General features: G+C 57.8%; 1 protein-coding gene across 2 annotated transcripts in view; it reads right to left on the minus strand.

Moving 5' to 3' along the window:
* Positions 1-1475: 1475 nt before the first annotated feature.
* The window catches only part of Sin3b (SIN3 transcription regulator family member B), a 40421-nt gene continuing 19359 nt past the window's right edge, over positions 1476-22537 (minus strand). For both annotated transcript variants that reach the window (XM_027932010.2, XM_027932009.2), the window contains exons 7-19: positions 21935-22024; positions 21257-21375; positions 16860-17067; positions 15958-16074; positions 14300-14538; positions 13193-13376; positions 9687-10293; positions 8641-8810; positions 5485-5658; positions 5055-5147; positions 4049-4143; positions 3440-3644; positions 1476-3325 (exon numbers count right to left, since the gene is read on the minus strand). In XM_027932010.2, coding sequence (XP_027787811.2) covers positions 3095-3325; positions 3440-3644; positions 4049-4143; positions 5055-5147; positions 5485-5658; positions 8641-8810; positions 9687-10293; positions 13193-13376; positions 14300-14538; positions 15958-16074; positions 16860-17067; positions 21257-21375; positions 21935-22024 — 2532 coding nt within the window. In that variant the 3' untranslated portion in view covers positions 1476-3094. The remainder of the gene's footprint in view (positions 3326-3439; positions 3645-4048; positions 4144-5054; positions 5148-5484; positions 5659-8640; positions 8811-9686; positions 10294-13192; positions 13377-14299; positions 14539-15957; positions 16075-16859; positions 17068-21256; positions 21376-21934; positions 22025-22537) is intronic.

The following is a 22537-nucleotide window of genomic DNA, read 5'->3' on the forward strand; positions in this document are numbered from 1 at the left end:
CTGAAAAATGGTCTCAATGGTAAATTTACATTATATTAATTCATTTATATTGTACATATTTGTATTTTATACATATTTTTTAAAAATATTTTTTTAAACAGAAAATTTGGCAAAGAGACCCAGGTCTTGTCTAGATTTCTTCATCTTCCAGTTCTTCGGGACCCCGGGAAGGCCCAGGGACTGTCCCCGAGCACCTCCTCTGCTGCCTCACTGGAGGTGGATGAGTTAGGTGGACACCCACAGGCCTGCCACCCCCTCCTCTGTCCCTAGTGGGCGTCACCCTGTGGACGAGCACATTAACCCCTGAGTCTGGCCTGAGAACAGGGTGCCCGCCCATCCCCTGGGGCCAAATGTCACGCCCAGTGTCACACCGACAGCTCTGGGAGTCAGGGCCTGGGGTCTGGCCCATCCAGCCCTGGACGCCGGCCCTTCCCCTCCAGGCCCACAGACCGCCCGCCCGCCCCATCTGCTCTGGGTCTCATGGGGCTGTGACCCAGGCGTCCGCAGGGCTGCGTCTTCCTCTGTAGCTGGTGGCAGTTTGGGTCCAGGCGGTGGGTGGTCGGAGCTCTCAGCAACCACAGGACCCCTGCTGCACTGCCCCTCTCCAGACACTGTTGGGTGATGACCCAGACCACATCACTGTCAGCATGTCGGTCAGACCCTGCCCACTGGAGGGCAGGGGGCTTCTCCGAGCATGTCCTCTGGTCCCTGTAGCACTTCTGACTGCGGAGGCCCTGGACACCTAGATGACATGGGCTGGGGACAGGACCACTTCAGCCAGGTTGACCAGCCTGCCCAGCAGCCCTGACCCTCCGGTGTGCGTGCCCAGGGCAGACTCTGCCTGTGCAACGCCGGGTGTGGGCACACCTGGGTCCTGGGAGGGAGGTTGGGCAGCTCTTGAGAGTGGGTTCTCTTGGGGAAGGGGAGGCCCAGGGACAAGCGGGAGGGGATGTGGACCCTCAGGGGAAGGTGGCATCAGCCAGGACTGTAAGCAGAGCTGTGGGGGCTGCCCAGGTATGAAGGGGTCGCAGACTGGAAGGCCAGGGAGCAGGCGGCGGGTGGAGGGTGGGGCCAGGAGGGAGGCTGGCTCTGTGGGTGCTGGTGCAGGCCTCAGGACGTGGGGGCCCAGGGGAGGCGACGGTCGGCGGGGCGCAGAAAGCCCAAAGCAGACACCACTCAACACTCAGGCGAAGGAGATGATTCTCATTTCTACTGAAAGCGGAAATGGAATTAGGACAGAACGTTCTAGAAAATATTCCCACGTTGGGGCAGGCAGAGCTGGGGTGGGGTGACCTTGTGAAGGCCAGCACTGCCACTTGAGGGGCTGCCTTAACTCCTCTGGGTTTCAGGAACCAGGTCCCACCCCCTGGGGGGTCTTGGCACTTGCAGACCCTGGGTGGGCTCATGGGGACACTCAATGGCTCACTTGGCAGGGAGGTGTCTGGATTCTCACAGGAAATGACTGACAGAACCTCTTGATTTTACATCAATATTTAATTTTTAACCTTAATGTGCAAATAAATAGAAATGGAAAACTACATTCAAAACAGCTGCGAAGGAAGGACAAGCCCCAGAACAGAAATTCCTTGGGAACGGAGAGCGCTGCTCCACAGAAGCATGCGGGAGGTGGGACGGCCGCGGGGAGGGGCTCGGGCCTCCGGAGCACCCAGGCCCTCAGTCTCCCCCTGGCCACAGGTGAGGCGCGGGGAGGGCTGCGGGCTGGGCGGACCTGGGCAGCCAGCTGCGGGACTGGCTCAGGAGTCCCCGAGATCAGATCCCCTCCTAGGAGACCAGGCTGCGTACAAAGTGCCTGCGAGGCACGTGGGACAGGCAAGGGCCCCGTGGTGGGCTCATGGGCTCAGAAGTGCCCAGGCCTGGGGTCACAGGTGTTGGGAGCCTCCAGTTCCACAGGAAACTTCTAGAAACACGTGTTTGCTTCCTGGATCCTTGAGTTTGGCACAGCTGTGCTGCAGGAGGCTGAGCTCGGCTGCTCTGGGCCAGCTCCAGCTCCGATGCTGGGACTGGGCAGGGGGCTGGGGGAAGAGGTCCGAGACGCTGGCCCAGTCTGTCCCGTGGGATCTGGCAGAAAGAGCCTGGGGGCCAGTGAGGGACAGGTCACCTCAGCTCTTCACAAAGAGAGAAAATGACCCTGGGAGCAGCTGAGCTGTCCCGGAGACAGGCAGAGGGCTGCGTGGCTGCTGGGGTGGTGCTGCAGGACAGGGCAGCTAGGGCGGACTCGGCGTCCAGAGACCCCAGCCCTAAGAAGCCACAGGACTGGGCTGCTGCAGAGGTAAGGGCCACTAGGAGAGCGCTAAGGAACAGATGCGTGTGCGCACACATGTACTTCCAGGACCCCCACTGCAGGGCAGGACCAGGTGCCCCAGGGCTCCCCGGGTGGGGACACCACTCTAGAGAGGCACCTGGCCTGAGCCCCTCCTCTCAGGGACAGGGAGTGGCTGCTGGATCAGCAAGGGGTCTGGCATCTCTAATCCAGAGAGGGGTCTTCTAGGCACAGACGCCGGTTCCAGGTCTGGACAGTTACGGTGGGAGCCCCAGCGCTGGGCTGGAGGGGCTCTTCTCAAGAATGACCAAGGGTGCCCATCACTGGCTGCGTGACTGACACCCAAACCCTCAGGCAACGTTTCTGGGGAGCTGGGGAAGGACCTGCTTTACAAGCGGGTCCACCCAGGGCCCAGCTACTTTGGTGTCAGGGTCTTGGGGACACCCAGCCTCTCCCAAGCACAAGCCTTGCATATCTGTCACCTGTGACTTTTCCAAGACACTGGGACTTCAGGGTCAGTGATGGCACGTGCCCACCCAGCAGGGATTTGGCACCTGATGCACAGTGGGGCTCCTTGGCCAGGGTGTCTGCCCACCCCTGGGGGGCGGGGCTGCGCCCAGGGCCCAAGTGCAGAGGGATCAGGTTTGGCACAGGACAGGCCCACACGAGCCAGGGAGCCCAGGGGAGGCAGGGCCTTGCTCTGGGGCTGGCTGTCCCGCAGCAGCAGGGCTGGGGACACGAGGCCCCAACTTGTTCAGGAAAACATCCCAAGGACGGAGGCTGTGGCCGAGGGCGCGTCACTTCTCGGGCTGCTCAGGGCGAGGCAGGGTGGCGGCTGTACTGCACGCGGTAGCGGGTGACGGGCAGGCCGTGCACGTGCACCGTCTCGCAGAGCGTCTTGCAGGGCACCATGTCCTCGTCCTCCTCACCCATGAGCCAGTCCTGTACCAGGCTGGCTGCCTCCACGGTCACATTGTCCTCTAGCCAGCGGCTGTGCCACTCCTCGAAGTGCTGGTGGTGGCGGAGCAGCACCAGGGGCTGCACCTGCAGAGAGGAGGGGCGTTAGGGTGGCCAGGGACCTGGGACAGAGGGCCGGACCCACGGTCCCCAAGGTGCAGGAATCAGATGCAGGCGCCCGATCACAGAGGGAGTCGGCACCTGCTTGGCCCGGCAGAGGGTCCCGCGGCGGTACATGTAGTCCTCAGAGTTCACGATGAACACCATCTTGTGGGTGCTGAGCTTGAAGCGGCAGTCCACGTCGCACGCGCTCTCCACCCCGATGAGCCGCTTCCAGGAGCTCTTGGCCTCACCGCGCAGCGCCCGCACCTGTTCACACTGCCAGCGCCGGAATTTCTTGAGGTTCCTGGGAGCAAGAGGAGGTGCCAGGGACGCCCCGGGAAGAGGAGGAGGTCTGCAGGCCAGGGAACTCCTGAGCATCCCGAGGACCTCCTGGGGCGGGGCGTGTGTATCGAAGCAACCAGAAACCAGCACATCTAAACTCCGCCAAGGCGATCTCAGAGCCACCCTCTGCCACGCCTGGCCGGACCCTGCCAGTTCCCGAGGCTTCTCCCTCCGGGGCTGGCCCTCAGGGTCTTGGCCCAGCTCCTCTGCTCCCTGGCTGGGGGATGCAGCCCCACAGTCAGTGGGGGCCTCTGAAATGGGCCTCCACCCCCGGCCCCCCTACAGTTCTGCTGGCTTCAGACTCAGCCTCGGGAGGGCAGGGCCGCCCCTCAGGACAAGCCAGCCCTGGGTATGAGCCTCACTCACCTCTGCAGGAACACGGGTTTCAGCAGGAAGCCCTCGGTGGGGGAGCTGGACGCGCCCTCAGTCCCCACGTACTGCTCCACGTAGCGGGCCAAGTGCTGAGGACAGGGAGACAGCGTGACTCCTCCAGGCAGGGCCACAGGCCCTCGCCCTGGCCCCAACTCAGGAGCTCATGGAGACCTCCACCCTCCCTCCCCAAAGCCTAAGGAGGCCAGAAGTCACCGAGGGTCTGATCTGTGTCAGAGACCACCACACGTCGCCTGCAACCAAGGACTTGGCCAGGAGGTGACACTACAATCAGGTCATGTTCAAACAGGGCCTGTGACCAGTATTCCAGGCATCTATGGCTAAGTCCAGGCTGCATAATGGCCTTCCGGTGGGTGTCACATAAAACCTCACTCGGGGGAATGGGAGGGAGGGACTCCTCACAGAGAGAGTGGGGTCCAGGACGAGCAGTGGACAGGAATGGATGTCAGGACACAAACAACAGGAAGGGGAGACCAGACGGGACCTGGGGCTGGGCAACAGCAGGGCTCAGCAGGGTGGCCATGGCCTGTGTGGTCAAGGGATTCCACCCACTCCCCGTCCTGCTCAAGTCAGACCTGAGCTAAGTGATCACATTTCCTGGAAACTCCTGGAAGGGGGTCTCCACAGTCATGGAAGAGGCCAGGAAGGACCCTCCCCGGGAGCCTTTGCAGGAGTGTGACCCTGCCACCACCTGGACCTGGGCCTCCGGCCTCCAGGATCTGCAGTAGGCGGTTCAGCTGCCGCCCGGAGGTGGGCGTGCCCGGGAGGCCCCCGGCCCTGCCTGTCCTGCTGACCTGGACATGTGGGTACAGGGGCTGGAAACAGGCAGCAGGGAGGCTCTGCCTGTAAGGAGCCACTGCTGGAATGGTGGCCAGCAGCCCCCTGGCCAGTGTGTGCCCAGGAGCCTTGCCACGCTGTCCCTGGATGCTGTCCCCTCCCCTATGTAGCATGCACATGCATGGATTTGGGGCTGGGGCCTCACCTGGACCTCCACAGGGTCCTCTGTCTGGGCCTCTTCAGTGTCCAGTAGCTCGATGGTCATGATCACCTGTCCTTTGCGCTGAAGGAACATCACCTGGGGTGGAGGCGGGGAGACAAAAGCCTAAAGCCACCTAGACAGCCTGGCTGGCCAGGACAAGGTCACAGGACATCGGTCACCTGCTCTGCCACCTTCCAAGGCCCTGATGCTTCCTTGTAGGCTGCGGGCCTCGCAGGCCCTGCACTCACCCTCGCAGGCCCTGCACTCACCCTCGCAGGCCAGGCCAGTGTCTCAGTCTGAGCAGGTGAAGCGCATGGTACCTCGGGCCACCCAGCAGCCAAACCAGCGTCCAGCCCTCTCCGCAGCCGCCCCTGGGGGCTCCGGCACTGCCCCAGCGTGCGTGCGTGCGTGAGGTGGAGGGAGCTGGCCTCACCTTGAAGCAGTTCTCGTCGGCCATGCAGCGCTCGGCCCTCCACTGGTAGCTGGTCTCCCTGGCAGCTCGGACACAGCGGGAAGACAGGTTCCCGCCAGCCGCTCCCCGCTTCTTCTCATTCAGGTAGAGCTCCACCACCTTCAGGCACACGTCGTCGCTCACCAGGTGGTGTAGCTGGCAGAAAGGGACAGCAGGTGGCACTACAGCCCCCCTCCTGCTGCAGCCCCACCCCACCCAAGAGGAAGTTGGCAAAGGCCAGAAACGAGACCTGGGGCGAGGACCAGGATCCTGAGGGCTGCCCAGGGTGACCTCAGAGCTGTGTAGAGCAGCCCAAGCCCGACCACAGCAGGCCAGAGGGGCCAGGCCACCCCCACCCCCGGGTGTGAGAAATATCCAGCGAAGACGTGGAAGAGAACGTGCATTATCTGAAAGCAGTGTGATGGCAGGTGGGACTTCCCCTAGATCTTTGGTTTAAAGGTTTCTTATCTTTATGTTCCTTAAGAAACAACGAGAGCAGCCGGGGCTGGAGGCGAGCCTCAGCTGTGTGCCGTGGACTCTGCCCAGCACCAGCTCTGGGCTCTTGACAGGTGGCCCTACACCTCAGGGGGACCATACATGTCCTCCCCAATTGTCACTGTTAATAAATGCAGTGACATCTAGACATGCACAGGTCTTGTGGGGTACCTGGCACATTGCTGGCACCCAACAAAGACCCGCTGCTGCTAAAGAGCGGATTTTTAAAAAATGCTAATTTTTTAAAAAGTGAGGCTGAGGCAGGAGGATCGCCAGTTCATAGCCAGCCTCAGCAACAGTGAGGCCCTAAGCAACTTAGTGAGACCCTGTCTCTAAATAAATTACAAAATAGGGCTGGGGATGTGGCTCAGTGGGCAAGTGCCCTGAGTTCAATCCCCGCTACCTTCCTTGGCCCTCCAAAAAAAAAAAAAAAGTGAGACCGAGAGGTCAGACGTCAGACCCAACCTGGACAAGGTAGATCACCAATGGCAGGGTGGAGGAGCCCTTGGGGGAACCTGGCCTTGGGGCTGTGGTTGGAGCTCAGTACAGCCACGGCTGGGGACAACAGCAAGAGACCAGGGCATGGCAGGTCAGCTGCACAGGTTCTAGAGATTCTATAGAAAGGTTCCCCCCACCCAAATAGTAATCAAAGTGCCCAATCTGGCCTAACCTCCTGGGGCTGCAAACAAGCCTGCTGTCCCAGAAGCCGTGGGACACTGTGCAGGAACCTGGGTGCTATTTCTCCATGACCCAGCCAAAGTGGTCACCACTGCAGATGGAGTCAGGAAGAGACAGAGACCCGCGCCCCTGGCTTGCAGGGGAAGTGGAGATCAAGGAGGGCGGCATCCAGACACAGCTGCTGCCTCGCAGAGCCCCATGGCCCCAGGCCTGGTTGTGGGTGGACAGGGCAGCTCTGGGGCAATAGGGCGCACACGGAGGACGGCTCCACAGGCCATACCCCCAAGCAACGTGAGCTTCAAGGCACCCACAGGAGCAGGACCACGGATGGTGAGCCCTGGCGAGGACACAGGCAGGGCACGGCCTTGTCCACTGCCAGGTGAGCCCTGGGAAGCAGGACACAGTCACATCCTGCACCAGGGCACAGGGGCACAACATGCTGCTGCTCACAGCCCGGACGGGGTACAGCCCAGGTGTCCTCAGCGGGTACAGGAGTGGGGGAACCAGGAGTCCCCCAGAATGGTGCTCCTGGGCACGACCATTACACAGGGCTCAGCGCTTGGTGCAGAGGGCAGGATGGAAGCCCATGCGGGTGGGTGGCTGGGGGACATGAGGGGAAGCTGCACAGGTGCAAGCCCACCCGCTGCTCTGGGCCTGGCTCGTTCCCTCTGGCTCTACTTCAGCAAACAGTCTCTGGGGCTGGGTGAGGATCAGCGGTGGAGGCCTGGCGGGATCGTTCGAGGCCAAGGCCCTGAATCCCGGAGGATGAAGAGCTCCCTTGGCCATGTCTGGATGAGGGTTAACCACACACTTTCTTTCCCAACTTCTTATCTGCTTGACAATAAATGGCCTCATTTGATAATCAGGAAACAGAGGTCGCGGTGAACAGTTCCGGCAGCAACCAGGCAGACTCGTGTCTGGGCCTCATCCAGCTCAGCCGGGCTTTTGTTGTTTGTTTATGACCCACATCCTTTGCTGACATTTAGCTGTGGCCATTTTCCACCAGCAATAAAACTGCTGTTGATGGGCATGGCTGATGTACCCCAGGGTAAGTGGACATGTGCCATCCATTTACCCTCAAGAAGACCAACAGGGACTCAACCCTGAGCTCACACAGACACTGCTGCTCTGTGGAGACAAGGTGGCCACGACCCAACCACCTGCAGTGGATGAATGGCTAAACACATCGGCCACAGGAGGGAAGGCTACGCAACCCTGAAAAGGCACCAAGCACTGGCACAGGCCACAAAGTGATGGACATCAAAAACATTACACAAGTGACTGAAGCCAGATGCAAAAAGCTACATGGTGCGTGAGTCCACTGATGTGCAGTGGCCAGCACAGGAATACCCAGACACAGGAAGCAGGGCAGCAGCTGCCAGGGGCTGAGGGAGGGGGATGGAGGTCTCTCTTTTGGGGGAATGAAAATGTTCTGGGACTAGAAAGAGGTGGCAGCCGCACAATGCCATGGACACACAGGTGAGCATCCCCTATGCAGACACTGGACACTAGAGATGTTCTGGATTCCACAATCCAGTGTTTTCAGCTTTCGGGATATCTACATGTGCATGATGAGGCATTCTGGGAATGGACTCAGCCTAGACAAGAAATTCACTTGTGCTTCTTACACACCTCATACGCACAGGCTGGAGGCAATTTTATACAGTTTTTTAAATCATTTTGTGCATAAAACAAAGTTATATGGTATGGAGTTTTCCACCCCTGGCATCAGATGGATGCTCAAAGTTTTGGATTTTGGAGCATTTAGGATTTGGGTTTTGGGGATTAGGGATGTTTGTTCTGTACTAAATGCTATGAGCTATGCACTTCACAATGATTAATCTACGTTATTTGAATTTCATCTCAATAGAACGAATGGAAAGTTCTTCTGAGCCGACCACAGGGTCAGCCTTCTGGTACGTGAGTGGAGGAAGGCTTGATTTCCCAAGTCCAAACCCTGCTCACCTGTCGTGCGATGTTCTGCACCAGCTTGTCCATGGTGAAGCCGATGTAGGCGTGGATGGTGAACATCTCGCGCAGGGTGTCCTCGTACTGCGTGGGGTCGATGCTCCCCTCCAGCAGGCTCCGCACCATGTCCAGGAAGGCCGGGTAATACTCCTCCAGCTCCACCTCACCTAGGGAAGACGGATGGTGAGGCTCCACCCCCACACCTGGCCACTGCCTCCCAGGAGGATGAGCAGACCGTGGGCTGAGTCCCCACCTCGGAGCCCGGGGAAACCCCACTGTGGGCCTGGCAGCCCCCACCAAGGACCTGGCATACGCGCAGCCGACCCAGGACGAACCTGGCATCACCAGGGAACACGAACAGCCAGGCTGCACCCCCACCCCCACCCAGCTGCTCAGTCTGGATACATGGCTCAGCCGTGAGACTTGGGGATGGCAGCTAGAGACGGCTGTGGTGGCTTTACACGCACCAGGAAGACTGGTGAGACAAGGCTGTGGAGGAGGATAACGTGCAAAGCCTGTCTCCTGTCTGGACATGACTACATCTAGGAAAGGGGTCACTGCTGGAGGAAGCTGGGAGAGGTACTAGAGAATCTCTTAGTACGTTGGCAACGTTCCATTTGCAACTTTCCACTCAAAATCATATAATTAACAGTTGACCCTTGGTTCCAGGACCCCACAGATACCAACCCCCAGAGGCTCAAGTCCCTCTGTCCATGACATGTATCTACACAGAACCCATGAGCAGTCTCCTAGACTTCTGAATCACCTCTGGTCACTCAGAACACCTAGTTGAAGGCACGCTCAGGCACAGCTGTTACACTGTATTGTTTAGGGATCACGACAATAAAATAAAGGTCTGTACGTGTCTGGCACAGATGTAATTTAGGGGGGATATTTTCAGTGTGCAGGTGGGTGAAGCTGAGGTCGTGGAGCCTAAGGACACAGAGGAATGACTATTCACAACCAAAGGCCACCCAGAAATGCAATCTGTGCCTCTAGTCACAAGTCATGAGCCTGAACCGAGGGCCCCATGGGGCGCTTACTGGGCTGCTTGAGGCGCAGCTCCATGGCGGGGTCGCTGCCCTTCTCCCTGCGGCCCTCGCACAGCAGCTGCTCCCGCTCCTTCTCGGTGCGGTGCTCCAGCAGCTGCTTCTGGGCCTGGCGGTAGATCCTCAGGAGCCTGGAGCACAGGGTCTGGTGCAGGCGCAGGAAGAAGTACCAGTTGTTATTGGCAAAGAAGAGACTATACACGTCGTCCAGGGGCTTGGGTGGTGGTGCAGGTGGCTGCTCAGCAGCTGGCGTGTCCCCAAAGGTCCCCTTCTCCTCTGGGGGGCTGCTCTGTGGCCCTGATGCCGGCTTCTTTCGTTCGCTGGGGTCTGAGCTCTGGCCTGGGGGGCCGTCCCGGTCCTCATCGGCTGACTCCTCCGAAGCCGCCAGGTCCAGCTGCTGGGAGAAGAAGAGGCTGGGCAGGAAGTGGTGCAGCAGCTGGTGGATGGTGCCCTGGTCCTCCTTCTGGATGGCTGGCTGCCGCTTCACGTAGTAGCTGATGAGGGCCGCCGCGTCCTCCAAGATCTGCCTGTCCTCGTAGACGAAGATGAGGTGCGGCTCGCTGGAGGGGGCACTGCGGCCCTCCGAGTGCTGCTCCTGGTGCTGAGGGGACAGAGCAACCGTCAGGTGGGAAGCAGCCCAGCACCAGGAGGTGTCCCCACCCTCACAGACAAGTCACTGGGAGCCAGGACCCAGAGTGGATGTGCACTGCCCAGGGAGGTGAGGACAGTGCAGAATCTGGGATGTGGAACATCTGCTCAGCCTCTCCTGGAGCCCATGTCCCTGGTCCTCTTGCTGAAGTGAGGAAGAGTCACAGGTCCCAGGCAGCAAAGCTGAGTGAACCCCAAGATGGGGGTCCTGAGAACCACAGGGGCTCTAACGCATCACACTCGGGCCTGAGCTGCAGTCTAGCTCTGGTACCTGAACGGGCATGCGGCTCCCTGCCAGGCCACCCTCCGACAAGGTCAACTGGCCACCACCAGAGCCAATGGCAGCCCAGAAGCCAGGTGTCAGGAGGTGAGCAGCATCCCCAGCCCCTGATCCCAGCTGACTCGGGGGCCTGGGGTAAGGGAGGCTCTGGGTGGGCCCCGGGCCTCTCTGCCCTCCTGTCACTCATGCACTGGTGCTTGTGATACCCTTCTGTCCCTCTGCAGTCCTTCACACCATGCACGTCACCAAGACCCTACCATCCCTGTCTGTTCCCCACCCTCCACCAGCCCCACCCACTCTCCTGCGTCCACGGAGATCTGGCTGAGAGCAGCAGGGCCAGTTCACTAAACCACCCAGACCTGCCCAGGCCCCCAGAAAACCCCAGCCTCTGGTGCCCTGCCCTGTGGCCCCTAAGGTCTCAAGGAGCCCCTGTTCCTCTCTGATGCTTTGGGGGCACTGCGCTCCCCTTGCCATGCACAGGGCCCTTGCACATGCCTGTCTGCTCACTTGTTCTCCCCAGACAACCTCCTCCCTGGGCTCACTGCTGCCCTCGGGCTTCATCTGGATAACGACTTTTCTTCCCCCAAACCCAAAGACAGTCACTACTTCCTCCAGCACCCCATGACACCCAGTCCTCTCCTGCATGGCCCACTGATCCTCTAAACACCAGACAGAGAGGTAGAGGTGCCCGGGTTCTTGTGTAAAGTGAGTGTATCCCTGTGGGCAGGGCTGGGTGTCCTTCAGGCTCTCAGTGGTGAGTCCAGGGCATGATACTGAAGGGCCCCTCAAACACAGAATGAGCAGGGGGAGCCTTCCACACAGTCCCTGGCCAGGACCCCAGCTTTCCGGAGCAGAGGAGTCCTGCTTCTCATTGGGGGCCGTGCTCCCTTACAAATGGGAGGCGCTGGTCACTAGCCTGCGATGTCAGCGGGGCTGCTCCTGGGGAGCTGGCGCCCACAGTGGGCTGCACTTCAGCCCTGCCCTGGCTCCTCAGTGTGACCTGAGCTCCCCTCCAGCTTCCCAATTCCCTTGCCTCATCTATACCACAGATGCCCTCGAAAAGCATCTTAAAAAGTCCTCTTTAGAACAAGGCATGCAATGAGATGGCAAAGGTGCTCTGCGAACCGCGAGATGAGGGTCTGACAGGTATGAACAGGGACCACCACGAGACTCGCCAGGTGGGGGGGTGAAGGCGGCAGTGTCCCTGTACCCGGGCACCCTATCAGTCCCAGCCCCTGGCAGAGGCCCAGGACCTCAGCTGTAGCATGGGTGGGTCCGAGAGCCATATCATCAGCCCCATCCTGCAGGTGTCTCTATCCCCACAGACAGGTCTCGGGCCTGCGGACCCACCCAGGACTAAAGTAAGGAAGCCAGAGCACCCGTGGGGTGGGCCTCAGCAGTCAGACAGCCCAGCAGGGAGGGCCCTGGAGGGAAAGCCATCTGTGGCTGGGCCCTGGATGGTGTCCATAATGGTCACATATGCTCTGGGCAGACAGGTTGTCCAGCTGTGTCCCATGCAGGGCAGGAGAATTCAGACCAGTTCCCGGCTCCTCTGCCTTTGATTTCCATATTATAAGTTGAGGTACAATCATTACTGTGTGGTTACGTAAGGAATGAAGGGGACTCAGTGACTGATGACGTATGGATGTGTGTATGTAATACAGGGAACTGAACCCAGCAGCTGTAACATCGAGCTACATCCCCAGCCCTTTTTACTACTTATTTTGAAAAGGGTCTGGTTAAGGTGCTCAAGCTGGTCTTGAATTCCTCAGGTGCCACAGTGGCCGGGATTAGAGGCGTGAAGCAGAATGTCACCTGCCCAGGTAGACACCAGGATGGTGAAGTAGCTCCACCCCCATTCGGCTCCTGCCCAAGGAGCAGTGTCCCTTCCCTGGTCACCTCCTCTCCGGCATCTGGCTGCCACCATGTCCAGGGGCCATCGCCTTCCCACCAAGCTTCCCACATTGGGCTCCTGCAAACAAGTGGCTCCCCTGCAGGCTGTACCAAGGGCCAGACTCTTAAAACCAGAGGGAGCGGCTCTGTCACATTTCTGTTCCTCGTGCCCCTGAGCCCGACGGGCCACAGCCTGCCAAGGGGCGAGGCAGACCATAGGAGCCGGAGGCGAAGCCCAGGGTCAGAGGATCCGGGGACTCAGGACCCTGGTCCCCAGTTAGTGGCGATGTCTGGTGCCTCCGTCTCCTTGTTGCAAAATCAGCACAAGGACAGCTGCGCCCAGCAAGCAGGGTCACGACACTCCTTCTGGGAGTACTAGCAGCGCCTGGAGCACAGGCAGCGGTGACACATGGAAGCCGCTCCTGATAGCTGACTGCACATAGTCCTCCACGCCCGGGGGAGCCTCTCCCCAACACCGGCAGAGTCCCTGACACCCCTGGGCTGCAGAACCCAGGAACAACCCTCACCCAACACAGCCCTGCAGGGTGAAGCCACCAAGCCCCTAGCTGCTGGGAAACAAAGGCACAGAGACTTGGCCACCTGCCTGCAGCGGCAGGAGACCCAGGGGCTGGCCCTTGCCTACTGCCCGCCTGCCTGGCCTCAGGCAGGAGGCCCTCACCTCATCATAGACACTCTCGATCTCGTTGAGCAAACTCTTGGAGCGCAAGGCCTTGGTGTCGTTCTGCTTGAAGTTCACGGCTTGGTGGTCCAGGGACTTGAGGTAGGCCTTCTCATACTGCTCGCGCCAGATCTTGTTGAAGCCCTGCTGGGCCTCCCGCCACTCCTCCTCCTTGGCCTTCAGCCTGCAGGGACGAGATGCACTCAGCACTGGGGACTCCTCAGGGCACCTTCCTTGTAGGACACAAGTCTGATCTCCTCCTAGACTCGACTGGGGACAGCCACGACTCAGGCCTAGTCCGACGGCACCTGGTCTGTGCAGGGGACACTGTGCCAGATATGAAAGGGAAAGAGTGGCCGGGGCTGCGGAGCACTAGAGCTGCTTCAGCTCCTCTCCCTCCTCCTGGGCACGGAGCACACTCTGTGGCTGCTGGTCCCCAGTCAGCTCCTCTGCTCAACTGGCACCCTGTGGGAAGTAGCCACAGTAGCTATGCCCAGGTCTGCGACCCGGGGGCTGGTGCCCACCTGCGAGAGGCCACTTAGTAAGTAAAGCACCTGCGAACGCAGGACAGTTTCTAAGAGGTGCTGTTACATAAACACCAAGCTCTGACACAGCAGGGTCCCATTTGTGTTTTAAAGTAGTGACAGCCAGCCCTCCCACCACAGCCTCGGCTCTGCAGAGTCAACCAACTGCAGACTGAAACATCTGAAGGGAAGAAACTGTGTCTTCAACTGAGTTGCGATCCCTAAATAATACAGTACAACTATTCACCTAGCACCTGCATTGCAGTCAGCATCACAAGTTGAGTCCACAGGAGGATATGGTGAGTTCTACACAGAAACTACGCTATTTCATAGATGGACTTGAGCACCCATGGATTTGGACATCCATGGGGTCCTGGAGCCAGTCTGTGGCTCAGAGGGATGACTGACTCTATGTCTAGGTGTGGCCATGTGCACAGGAGGGTCCCAGGAGGACTAGCCACGTCTACAGCACTCCCCTTGGAGTGGAGCAGGGAGAGGACGGAAGCTGGGAACAGTGCCAGCCTGAGGCCACAGGCGCCCACTGGGCTCCCCGAGGAAGGAGGGTGGTGGAAGCCTACCACACCTCTTCAGGACGACAGGCACGGCGGTGACGGGGTTCTTCTTGAGGCTCTCGATGATCTCAGGGGCTTTGTCACCATAGATGCGGTGAATGGCGCGCCTCTGGATCACCTCCGACGTGCCGCCCAGGGAGTCGTCCAGCCGGAACTTCTCCTGGTCTTCCGGTGCCATCCGCGAGAGCTTCTTCTGCACACTTTCCAACACACGGATGGTGGCCAGGTTGGTCTCCAGGACAACATCTAACTACAGAAAGGAAGGCAGGACACGTCGGTCACAGGCACTCAGGGAGGCGCCTGGTACGTGGGGAAATGGGCACCTGGTCAGTGAAGGGGACACTGTGCTGGATATGAAAGGGAAAAGTGGCCGGGGCTGCCTGGGGTGAGCCCGGTGGCCTGGGGTGGGTGTCCAGACCCCAGCGATGGCACCACTGACAGAGACCTGCAGATGGCCCACCACAGCGTGAGCGGCCAGCAGCCAGGACGACAAAGGACACATTTGAGGAGGGGAATGGTCCCTAGGCTGACCCTCTTCCAGGGCATCAAAAGCACAGTTACGCTCAACAACACAGCCCTGAAGACACTGTGGTGATAAACAACTTCTTGAAATGACAAAGTGACAGAGGGGAGGACAGGCTGGCAGGAGTTAGGGACAGGGTGGAGATGGGAAAGGAGCTGGTGTGGTTATGAATTAGGGCAGCATGAGGGGTGAGCTGTCCAGAACCTGGACTCTGGTGGACACAGGAACCCCCACAGGTGAGAAGATGGCACAAATGCATGCGCACGTACATCCCATGCACACGCGCAAATGCACACGCCTGTGCACATGCACACTCTTTCTGTTGTGGTCTCAACGCCCCTTCCCCCCCCCCCCCCCACTGAAGCTGAGCTGCCAGAGCAACAGCACCGAGAAGCAGACCTCCGAGCAGGCCGAGCATCTGGACCACCCTCGTGGCCGGTGAACAGTGTCACAGGAGGGGGTTTGTTGCCAAAGCCACGTTCTGTCCCCTCGTCTTGCCTGCCCTCTTTGCCCTTCCCCTGTGATGATGCAAGAGGGCTCTCGCCAGAGGCAGGCACCTTGATGCTGGGCTTCTCAGCCTGCGGAACCTCGAGCCAAGGCATCTCTGTTTGCTATAGATCCCCACCTGCGGTAGCAGTGGAAAACACACAGACAGACACACACACACACACACACACACACATGCGCGTGTGCACAGGTGAGTGCAAGTCCGACTGGGGATCTGAAAGAGATCAAGGTTGTTTTGATGTCGGGGCCCTGGCTGTGGCACTGTCCTGGAGTTTTGCAAGATATCACCCTGGGACTTGCTCTCTGATTTCTTACTCTGCTTATGACTTTGATGATCTTAATCAGCTGCCTAGCACATGTGAGGCCCTGGGTTCCACCCCCACTACTGCTAGAGATGGGGACATCACTGTGTTACCAGCACAGGGGCCACCAGGACCAGAAGAAACAGGACGCCTTGGGGAGCTGCCCACTGTCAGGAAGTGCTGGAATCCCTGCTCCCAGGGCTAACAGGTGTGAAGGAAGAAGGGGATGAGCCCTGGGAGGACACCAGGTGGACAGGAGGTGAGGGGGAATGCAGCAGAGGGTGGGAAGGAAGGACAGGTGGCCGGGAGAACAGGGCCAGGGGTGCTGGCGCCACACCTCGAATCGCTCGTCCTCACAGCGGTGCAGCTGCTCCTCGTAGGGCGTCTTCTTGGAGCTGACGAAGGTGGAGTCTTCTGACCAGGAGGGGAAGGAGACCCAGGTGTCATTCAGCACCTGCACCAAGAGGAAACAAGTGACAGGGAGGCAGGTGCTAGTGGCCAGATGTTAACAGTGTTACTTGGCACAGAAGATGTGTGACACTGTCCTCATGTATAGGTGATTACTTGACCATACAAATAGTAAATCTGATTTCAGAGTAGATTTTAAGGAAACCTAGGACTTTGGTTAAGTGACCGCATTAAACTATCCCTGGGGTCAGCAAACTTTCTGTTGAAAGGCCTGATGACCACCATTCTACATCTTGTGGGCCATTGGTCTGTCTTGAACACTCCACCCTGCCTGTGTCCCGAGAAGGTAGCCACGGGCGATGTGCCCGTGATGGGCATGGCTGTGTGCTGGTGAAACGTCAGACACAGGCAGGTGGCAGGTCTGGCTGATGGCACTCTGCAAACCCCTGGACTACAGATGTTCTGGAACCAGCAGGTGCTCCTGAATCCTGGAATGTGGCAGTCTCCTGTCCACGAATTCTCAAGTGTCTCCGGGTCAAGCTAAACCAGACTGATGTCAGTAACCCAGGGACACAGCGGGATCCCAGCAGCAATGATCCCAGGTCTAAATGATGGAGGAGTGAGTCAAATCCCAAATATCTGCATTTTGGATATGAAACTGCCACCTCTGCCCAGGGGGATTCCAGGCCAGATCCTGGCCCCATCTGTCCTCCCATACCTGGGGGGCCAGCACTGGGTCTCATACGCAGCATGGGGCCACAGTGCTTGCTGGAGGGCTGGGTGGGCTGGGGAGGAAGCCCTGCGGGCTGACCTCGGAGCCCCGATCCCTACCTCCTTGCAGATGGCTGTCCTCCCGCTGCACTTGGGCTGCTGGTAGGTTTTGGGGAGAGCCCGGTAGCTGGACCCGATGCGCTTGCAGGATGCATAGTCAATTTCCCGGCTTATTCCATCCCCAGATCGGTCGCTCATGGGTGGCGCAAAAGACAGCTCTTTTACCCCCAGGAAAGACTTGAATTGTGCAAAGAGTTCTGGAAATTTCCTTCAAAGATAAAGATAAACTGTAAGCTGGCATCCCTGGGGCCGCCTGAGGTTAGAGACAAAGTGAACGCAGGGGAGCAGAAGGCAGAGCAGAGCCTCGAGGGCATAAGGTCTCTCCTCCACTCTGGGGCTTCAGTAAATCTGCTCCTACCCTTTTGGGTCAAAAACCAAGCCTGTTTGCAGCTACTGACCCAGCCACTCACAGGGGGGCCTCAATACATGCTGGAAAGGAGGATGTAAGGTCTCCCAGTTCTTTGTTCCCTTCCTGTCATGACTGAAGGGAACACACACAGTGCTTTGCTGGTTCTGGGACCCAGCAGGCTGCAGGTCCCACAGCAGACTTGAGCCCCATCCACGGCCCAGGCCACTCCCAGGGGAAGGCAACGGAGCCCAGATTGTCAACAAAACACAGAAAGAAACCAGCCTGGCCCTGAGCTAAATCCCCTAAGCCCTCACAAAACTCCATCCCCAGGGCACTAGGCACATGCCCAGGTGGGTCACTCCTTCACTCTCCCTGTCCACCATAAGGACACACTACAGCACTCCAATTTCCCCAACAGATGCTTTGGGCTGATCACCCCAGGGCTGGGGGCTTCATTATTTGGAATCCCTGGCCCCATCTTGGGACAGTTTGGGGCCCTGCTGTGGGACCCTCTATGGCTGTCTTTCAGGCATATCTGGCCCCAGGTTTGTGGGGATGAAATAATGACATTACGTGGCAGAAACTGGGGCTCCAGAAGGCAGGAGCCCAGGAGCAGTCTCATTCTTTGGACAGAAGCCACCCATCTGCCCACTGCCTGTTTTTATAAATAAAGTTTTATTGACACCGTTTTGTGTATTTGCTTACTACTCCTGTGGCTGCTTTTGCAGGACTAGAGTGGACAAATCTCCACAGGGACTGTCCCTTCAGATCAAGTCTGTTGCCCCTGATCTAGAGCCTTCCTCCCTCATGGGGAGACTCCTCCCTGCGAGCCCCTCTAGGGACACATTCTCACAAGCCACAATGCAACCACCAGTGTCACTAGGAGGACTTTACTGCAATTGACCCCTACTGCCACTTGAATTTCTGTTTAAAATATCAAATCCTACCAAAGAGGATGTGGTCACTCCATTTGCATGATGATCCTGCTGTGCCTGAGCTGGGCAGCCCAGTGGCACGCAGAGACTACATCCCCCCACCATGATACTGCTGTCTGCAAACCCCTGTGAGGAAAGCCCAGCCCCCGCTCTGCTCCCAGGAGACCCCAGGCAAATGGCAAATGGAGAGGAAAGAGGGTGAGGAGAACGGTGCAGGGGGGCCTGGAGGCTTCTGCTGGATAAAGGTCTCCAAAGAGACCGTCAACCCGACTTGCCCCCACCCCAGCTGGGCAGCTGCAGTTCCCTGGGTCATGCTCAGTGCAGCTGCCCCTGCACTGAAGCTGACACGTGCAAAGAAGGCCCTGTAGAGGCGCACGCTTCCGGCCAGCAAGGCCTGCTCCATTCTCCGTGGACCTTGCCTGACGCAGAACCCCAAGTACCCTCCCTCATACAAATCTCTCGCTGCTGCAGGGACACAGAGACCAAACAGGTGGCCCTAACCAAGCACCGTCCACCTGTCAGAGGCTCAGTCCTTCATTCCTCTCCTTCAATCCTCCTGACCATTGCAGGAGGAGGTACGGCCCCTGGACAGAGGCAGAAGGTGAGGCCTACCCTCCCAGTAGGAAGCAGGGTCTGATTCAGGCTCAGGGCTGGTCACACACCACACGTGCCACCCGCTAGCTGTGCATGGGTGCCTCCTACATCCCACACACTGCAGAAGCTATCTTGCTGGAAGCACTGTCTGTTGCCCGGCCAGGTCCCGGCTCAGAGCAGTGCACTCTGAGCTGGGCAGAGGGGCCTCAGTGGGAATGTGTCCCACATCCACATGGGAAGCCAGCGAAGTGTAGCTGAGGCTGGACACTGCCAACCTGCCCTGGCTGCTCTCAGAGCACAAGACCAGGAGTCCTATCGCCTTCACGTTCCTATACTGTCTGTTGGGACGCCCGGGAAGCGTCTCCTGGTGACCATGGCTGGTGCTGTGAGTTTGGCAGCCCAGCGAGTGTGCTGTCAACCTGGCTCATGGGAGACACTGGAGACTAATGCCCATTGTAACTGGTACACAGAGGTAAGGTGATACCATTGGCCACAAAAATGATGACGTGGACTCATATTTGACACTAAAAGATGCCCAAGAAATGAACAGTCTAAAAACGACACGATGATCCAGGTGCAGAGGAGCCCGCCTGTAATCCCAGCTACCTGGGAGGCTGAGGCAGGAGGATCGCAAGTTCAAGGACAGCCTGGACAGCTTGAGGAAATGTTACTTCATTTCAAAATGAAGTAACAGGGTGGGGAATGTAGCTTGGTGGTTGAGCACTTGCCTAGCACCATCAAAAAAATACACTATGGCTCAGCCCAAAGGCGTGATCCCATTTATGTCAAACTACATTCTCTGGCCACATGCATACCCTGAAGACAGAGGACAAGCCAAGGGCTAGGCACTGGGGCTGGAGCGCCTGGGACTCTGCCTAATAGCACACCAAGTTCACTTATGAGAGCCTGTCCTGGGTAAGTATTTGATCAGGGCTTTGGCTTCCTCAGCTCAAAAAAAAGACAAAAAGGTAGAAACGCATTACCACACCCCAGGAAGGTCTGTGTCTGTATTGAACGAGTACAGAGCCTTCCTCTATTTCCTAGACAACAGCTCTAGCAGTCATGTACACAGCCTGCATGTCACGTTCGGTATCCCACGTTCCCTGGAGATGGTTTCAAGTCTGCAGGAGGGTGTGGAGGTCCCGTGGGGACACTATGCCATTTTATCCAGGAGACCGGAGCACCCACAGTTGTGGGTAGCTATGAGGATTTCTGGGACTAATCCTCCTGGGACACCAAGTATCAACCACTGTCTCAGGCAGTCACTGGGGGTCTTGGAAGGTATCCCCAGAAGGTGAGGAGGAGCACTCCATGAGAAACAAACCCCGAGCGGCTTGGAGTCGCCCATCAGGTGGCTGCACTACAGCCGCCCAGGAGGCAGCCACTCCAGTCAGGAGACAGTGACGGTGCTGCCTGGAGGAGCTCCTGGGAGCTGGAGCAGCTGTTTGTGACCTGAATGGCGGGTCCCACTCTCTACACCACTGGGAGGTTTCCTGTTTCACTTCACATTAGAAAAAAAAGTACAAAGAAGTCTGTTTTGGTTTTTGTTGGTACCAGGAATTGAACCCAGGGGTGTTTAAAGCCTGAGCCACCTCCCCAGCCCTCTTTTCATATTTTACTTAGAGACAGGCCTCACTGAGTTGCTTAGGGCCTCGCTAAGTTGCTGAGGCTGGCTTTGAATTCGGGATCCTCCTGCCTCAGCCTCCCCAGCCACCGTGCCAGGCAGGAAGTTTATTTTTAATTAATGCCAAGGGATTCCCACAGCAGCAGCCTGCAGAGTTGTCAGAAGAACTGAACAGAACAACAACATGTAGTATGTACCTACCAAGTGCAAGAGGTTCTCTGTGTTGTGTTGTTTGGTTGGTGGTGCTAGGGTGGAACCCAGGCCTCCCCATGACAGGCAAGTTCTCTCCTGCTATGCTACATCTCCAGCCCTTTAAAACCATTTTCTTTGAGACAGGATCTTGTCACATTGTTCAAGCTGGTCTCTCCACAGCATCTGGGACTACAGGCATGGCCACTACACCGAGCTTAAAACTTCATTCATTTATATTTTCATATTTATATTTTTTATATTTTTCTCTGATGCTCTTCCTTTTTTAGGCAGATGCAAGTTTGTTACCTGTATTATTTTCCTTCTGCCTGAATAAATCCTTTTTTTTTTTTTTTTGAAGATGCTGTACTGCTTCAACACTAACATAAAGTTGAAAATTGTAAGCAGAACATCATTAAGTTGGGGACCCTCTATACACACACAAAATGGGTACAATGGGGAAGCTGGTTTGGTGGGTTGCCTAAGTGTCAATATCCTGGTTAGGACACTCACCCTCAGAGAAACAGAGTCCCCTGGCTTTTTCCATATCATTTCTGACAAATATATGTATATCTAAAACAATCTCAATAACAATTTGGATTACAAAACAAAACCATAAGACACATGCATCATTTTTCAAAAACGAGGCGGATGGAGTTGCAGGCAGACAGACCCACTCGGGGGGCCTGGGAAGCCGGCTGCTCACCCTAGAAACGGGCTGACCAGCTGCAGGAGCTCAGAGCCCGACACCAGCTCCTGGTTGAAGAGGGCGATGCAGCGCAGGAAGTTCTCGTACACCTCCTGGCTCTTCAGCACCCTGCGCACCTGTGGGGAGAGCACGTCAGGGGCTGCTGGGAGCCTGCTCCTCAGCCAGCGGGCAGTTCAGACACAACCAGGTGCTCACACATCACACACGTCACCAACGCCAGCAGAGGCTCTGAAGGGCGGGTGTGGCCGGGAAGTGAACACTGCCCATTGGGCAACTCTCAGCCTGGGCTCTGTCTGCACACACACAAGGCCATCTCAACCGCTCTGCCCACTGACTCTGGGCAGAAGCCCAAGGCCACCCTCGATTTAGAAAAGGCCACATAGGTGCAGGGTGGCAGACACACATGTCCCTGAACCCTGTCTGGGGGGAGCTCTGGCCTTCCCACTGCCCAGCCACCTCCCGCCTGCCACACCACACTCCAGCTCCACACAGCCCATAGCCCTTCTGTGGAGAGAGCGGGAGGCCACCCTCTCCCAAGAGCCACCTCCCTCGCCCAGGAGTACCACCCTGCAGACCTGGGCTGAGGGAGACCTGCCGGACGGGAACCTGCCCAGGCAGCACTGCACCAGCGGCTGGATATGGCCCCCGAGGAAGGAAGCCAGGGCCCGCTCTCACCTTATCAAAGAAGGAGAACTCCTGAAGGGTCCCGTACTTCCCCACAGCCGCGAGGGACAGGTCTTTGGTACCTCGGAGTTTCATCTTCTTCTGTGGAGAGAAATCCCATGAGTTAGCCTTACGCACCCCTGCAGGGGGTGTGATCCTGGGTCCTCTGACATCAGAAACCTCTTCCTGTGCGTTTTATCCTGTGGGCTGAGACAGTGACAAGGGGACAGCGCTGGCAGGACCCTGGAGAAGTCAGGTGTTAAAGCTGGGTGAAGACTCTTGTCCCTAAGGTGGACGAGGACCTGAAGCCAGCTGCTCCCTAGGATGTGGAAGACATTGTGCTGCCACAACCATCTCCAAAGTGCCTGGAGAACAACGAGGCTATGTCAAAGGAGACAGGAGCTGGCCTGCAGGGGCCCACTGGCCAAACCCGGGATAGTTCGGGTATAAAGATGAACAATGACAGTAACAGAGTGCACCGTGAATCTGCGCTGGAATGTGTGACTAAATAAATAGATGGTGATGAGGACAAAGTTCTTCATTACAGTAGAACGTCAACCAGCAACTGCTCGAATGATGGAATTAGATAACCACCACCAGGGGGCGAGGAGCGGG

This window comes from Marmota flaviventris, chromosome 1 (assembly GCF_047511675.1).
Source record: "Marmota flaviventris isolate mMarFla1 chromosome 1, mMarFla1.hap1, whole genome shotgun sequence".
NCBI classification, from domain to species: Eukaryota; Metazoa; Chordata; class Mammalia; order Rodentia; family Sciuridae; genus Marmota; species Marmota flaviventris.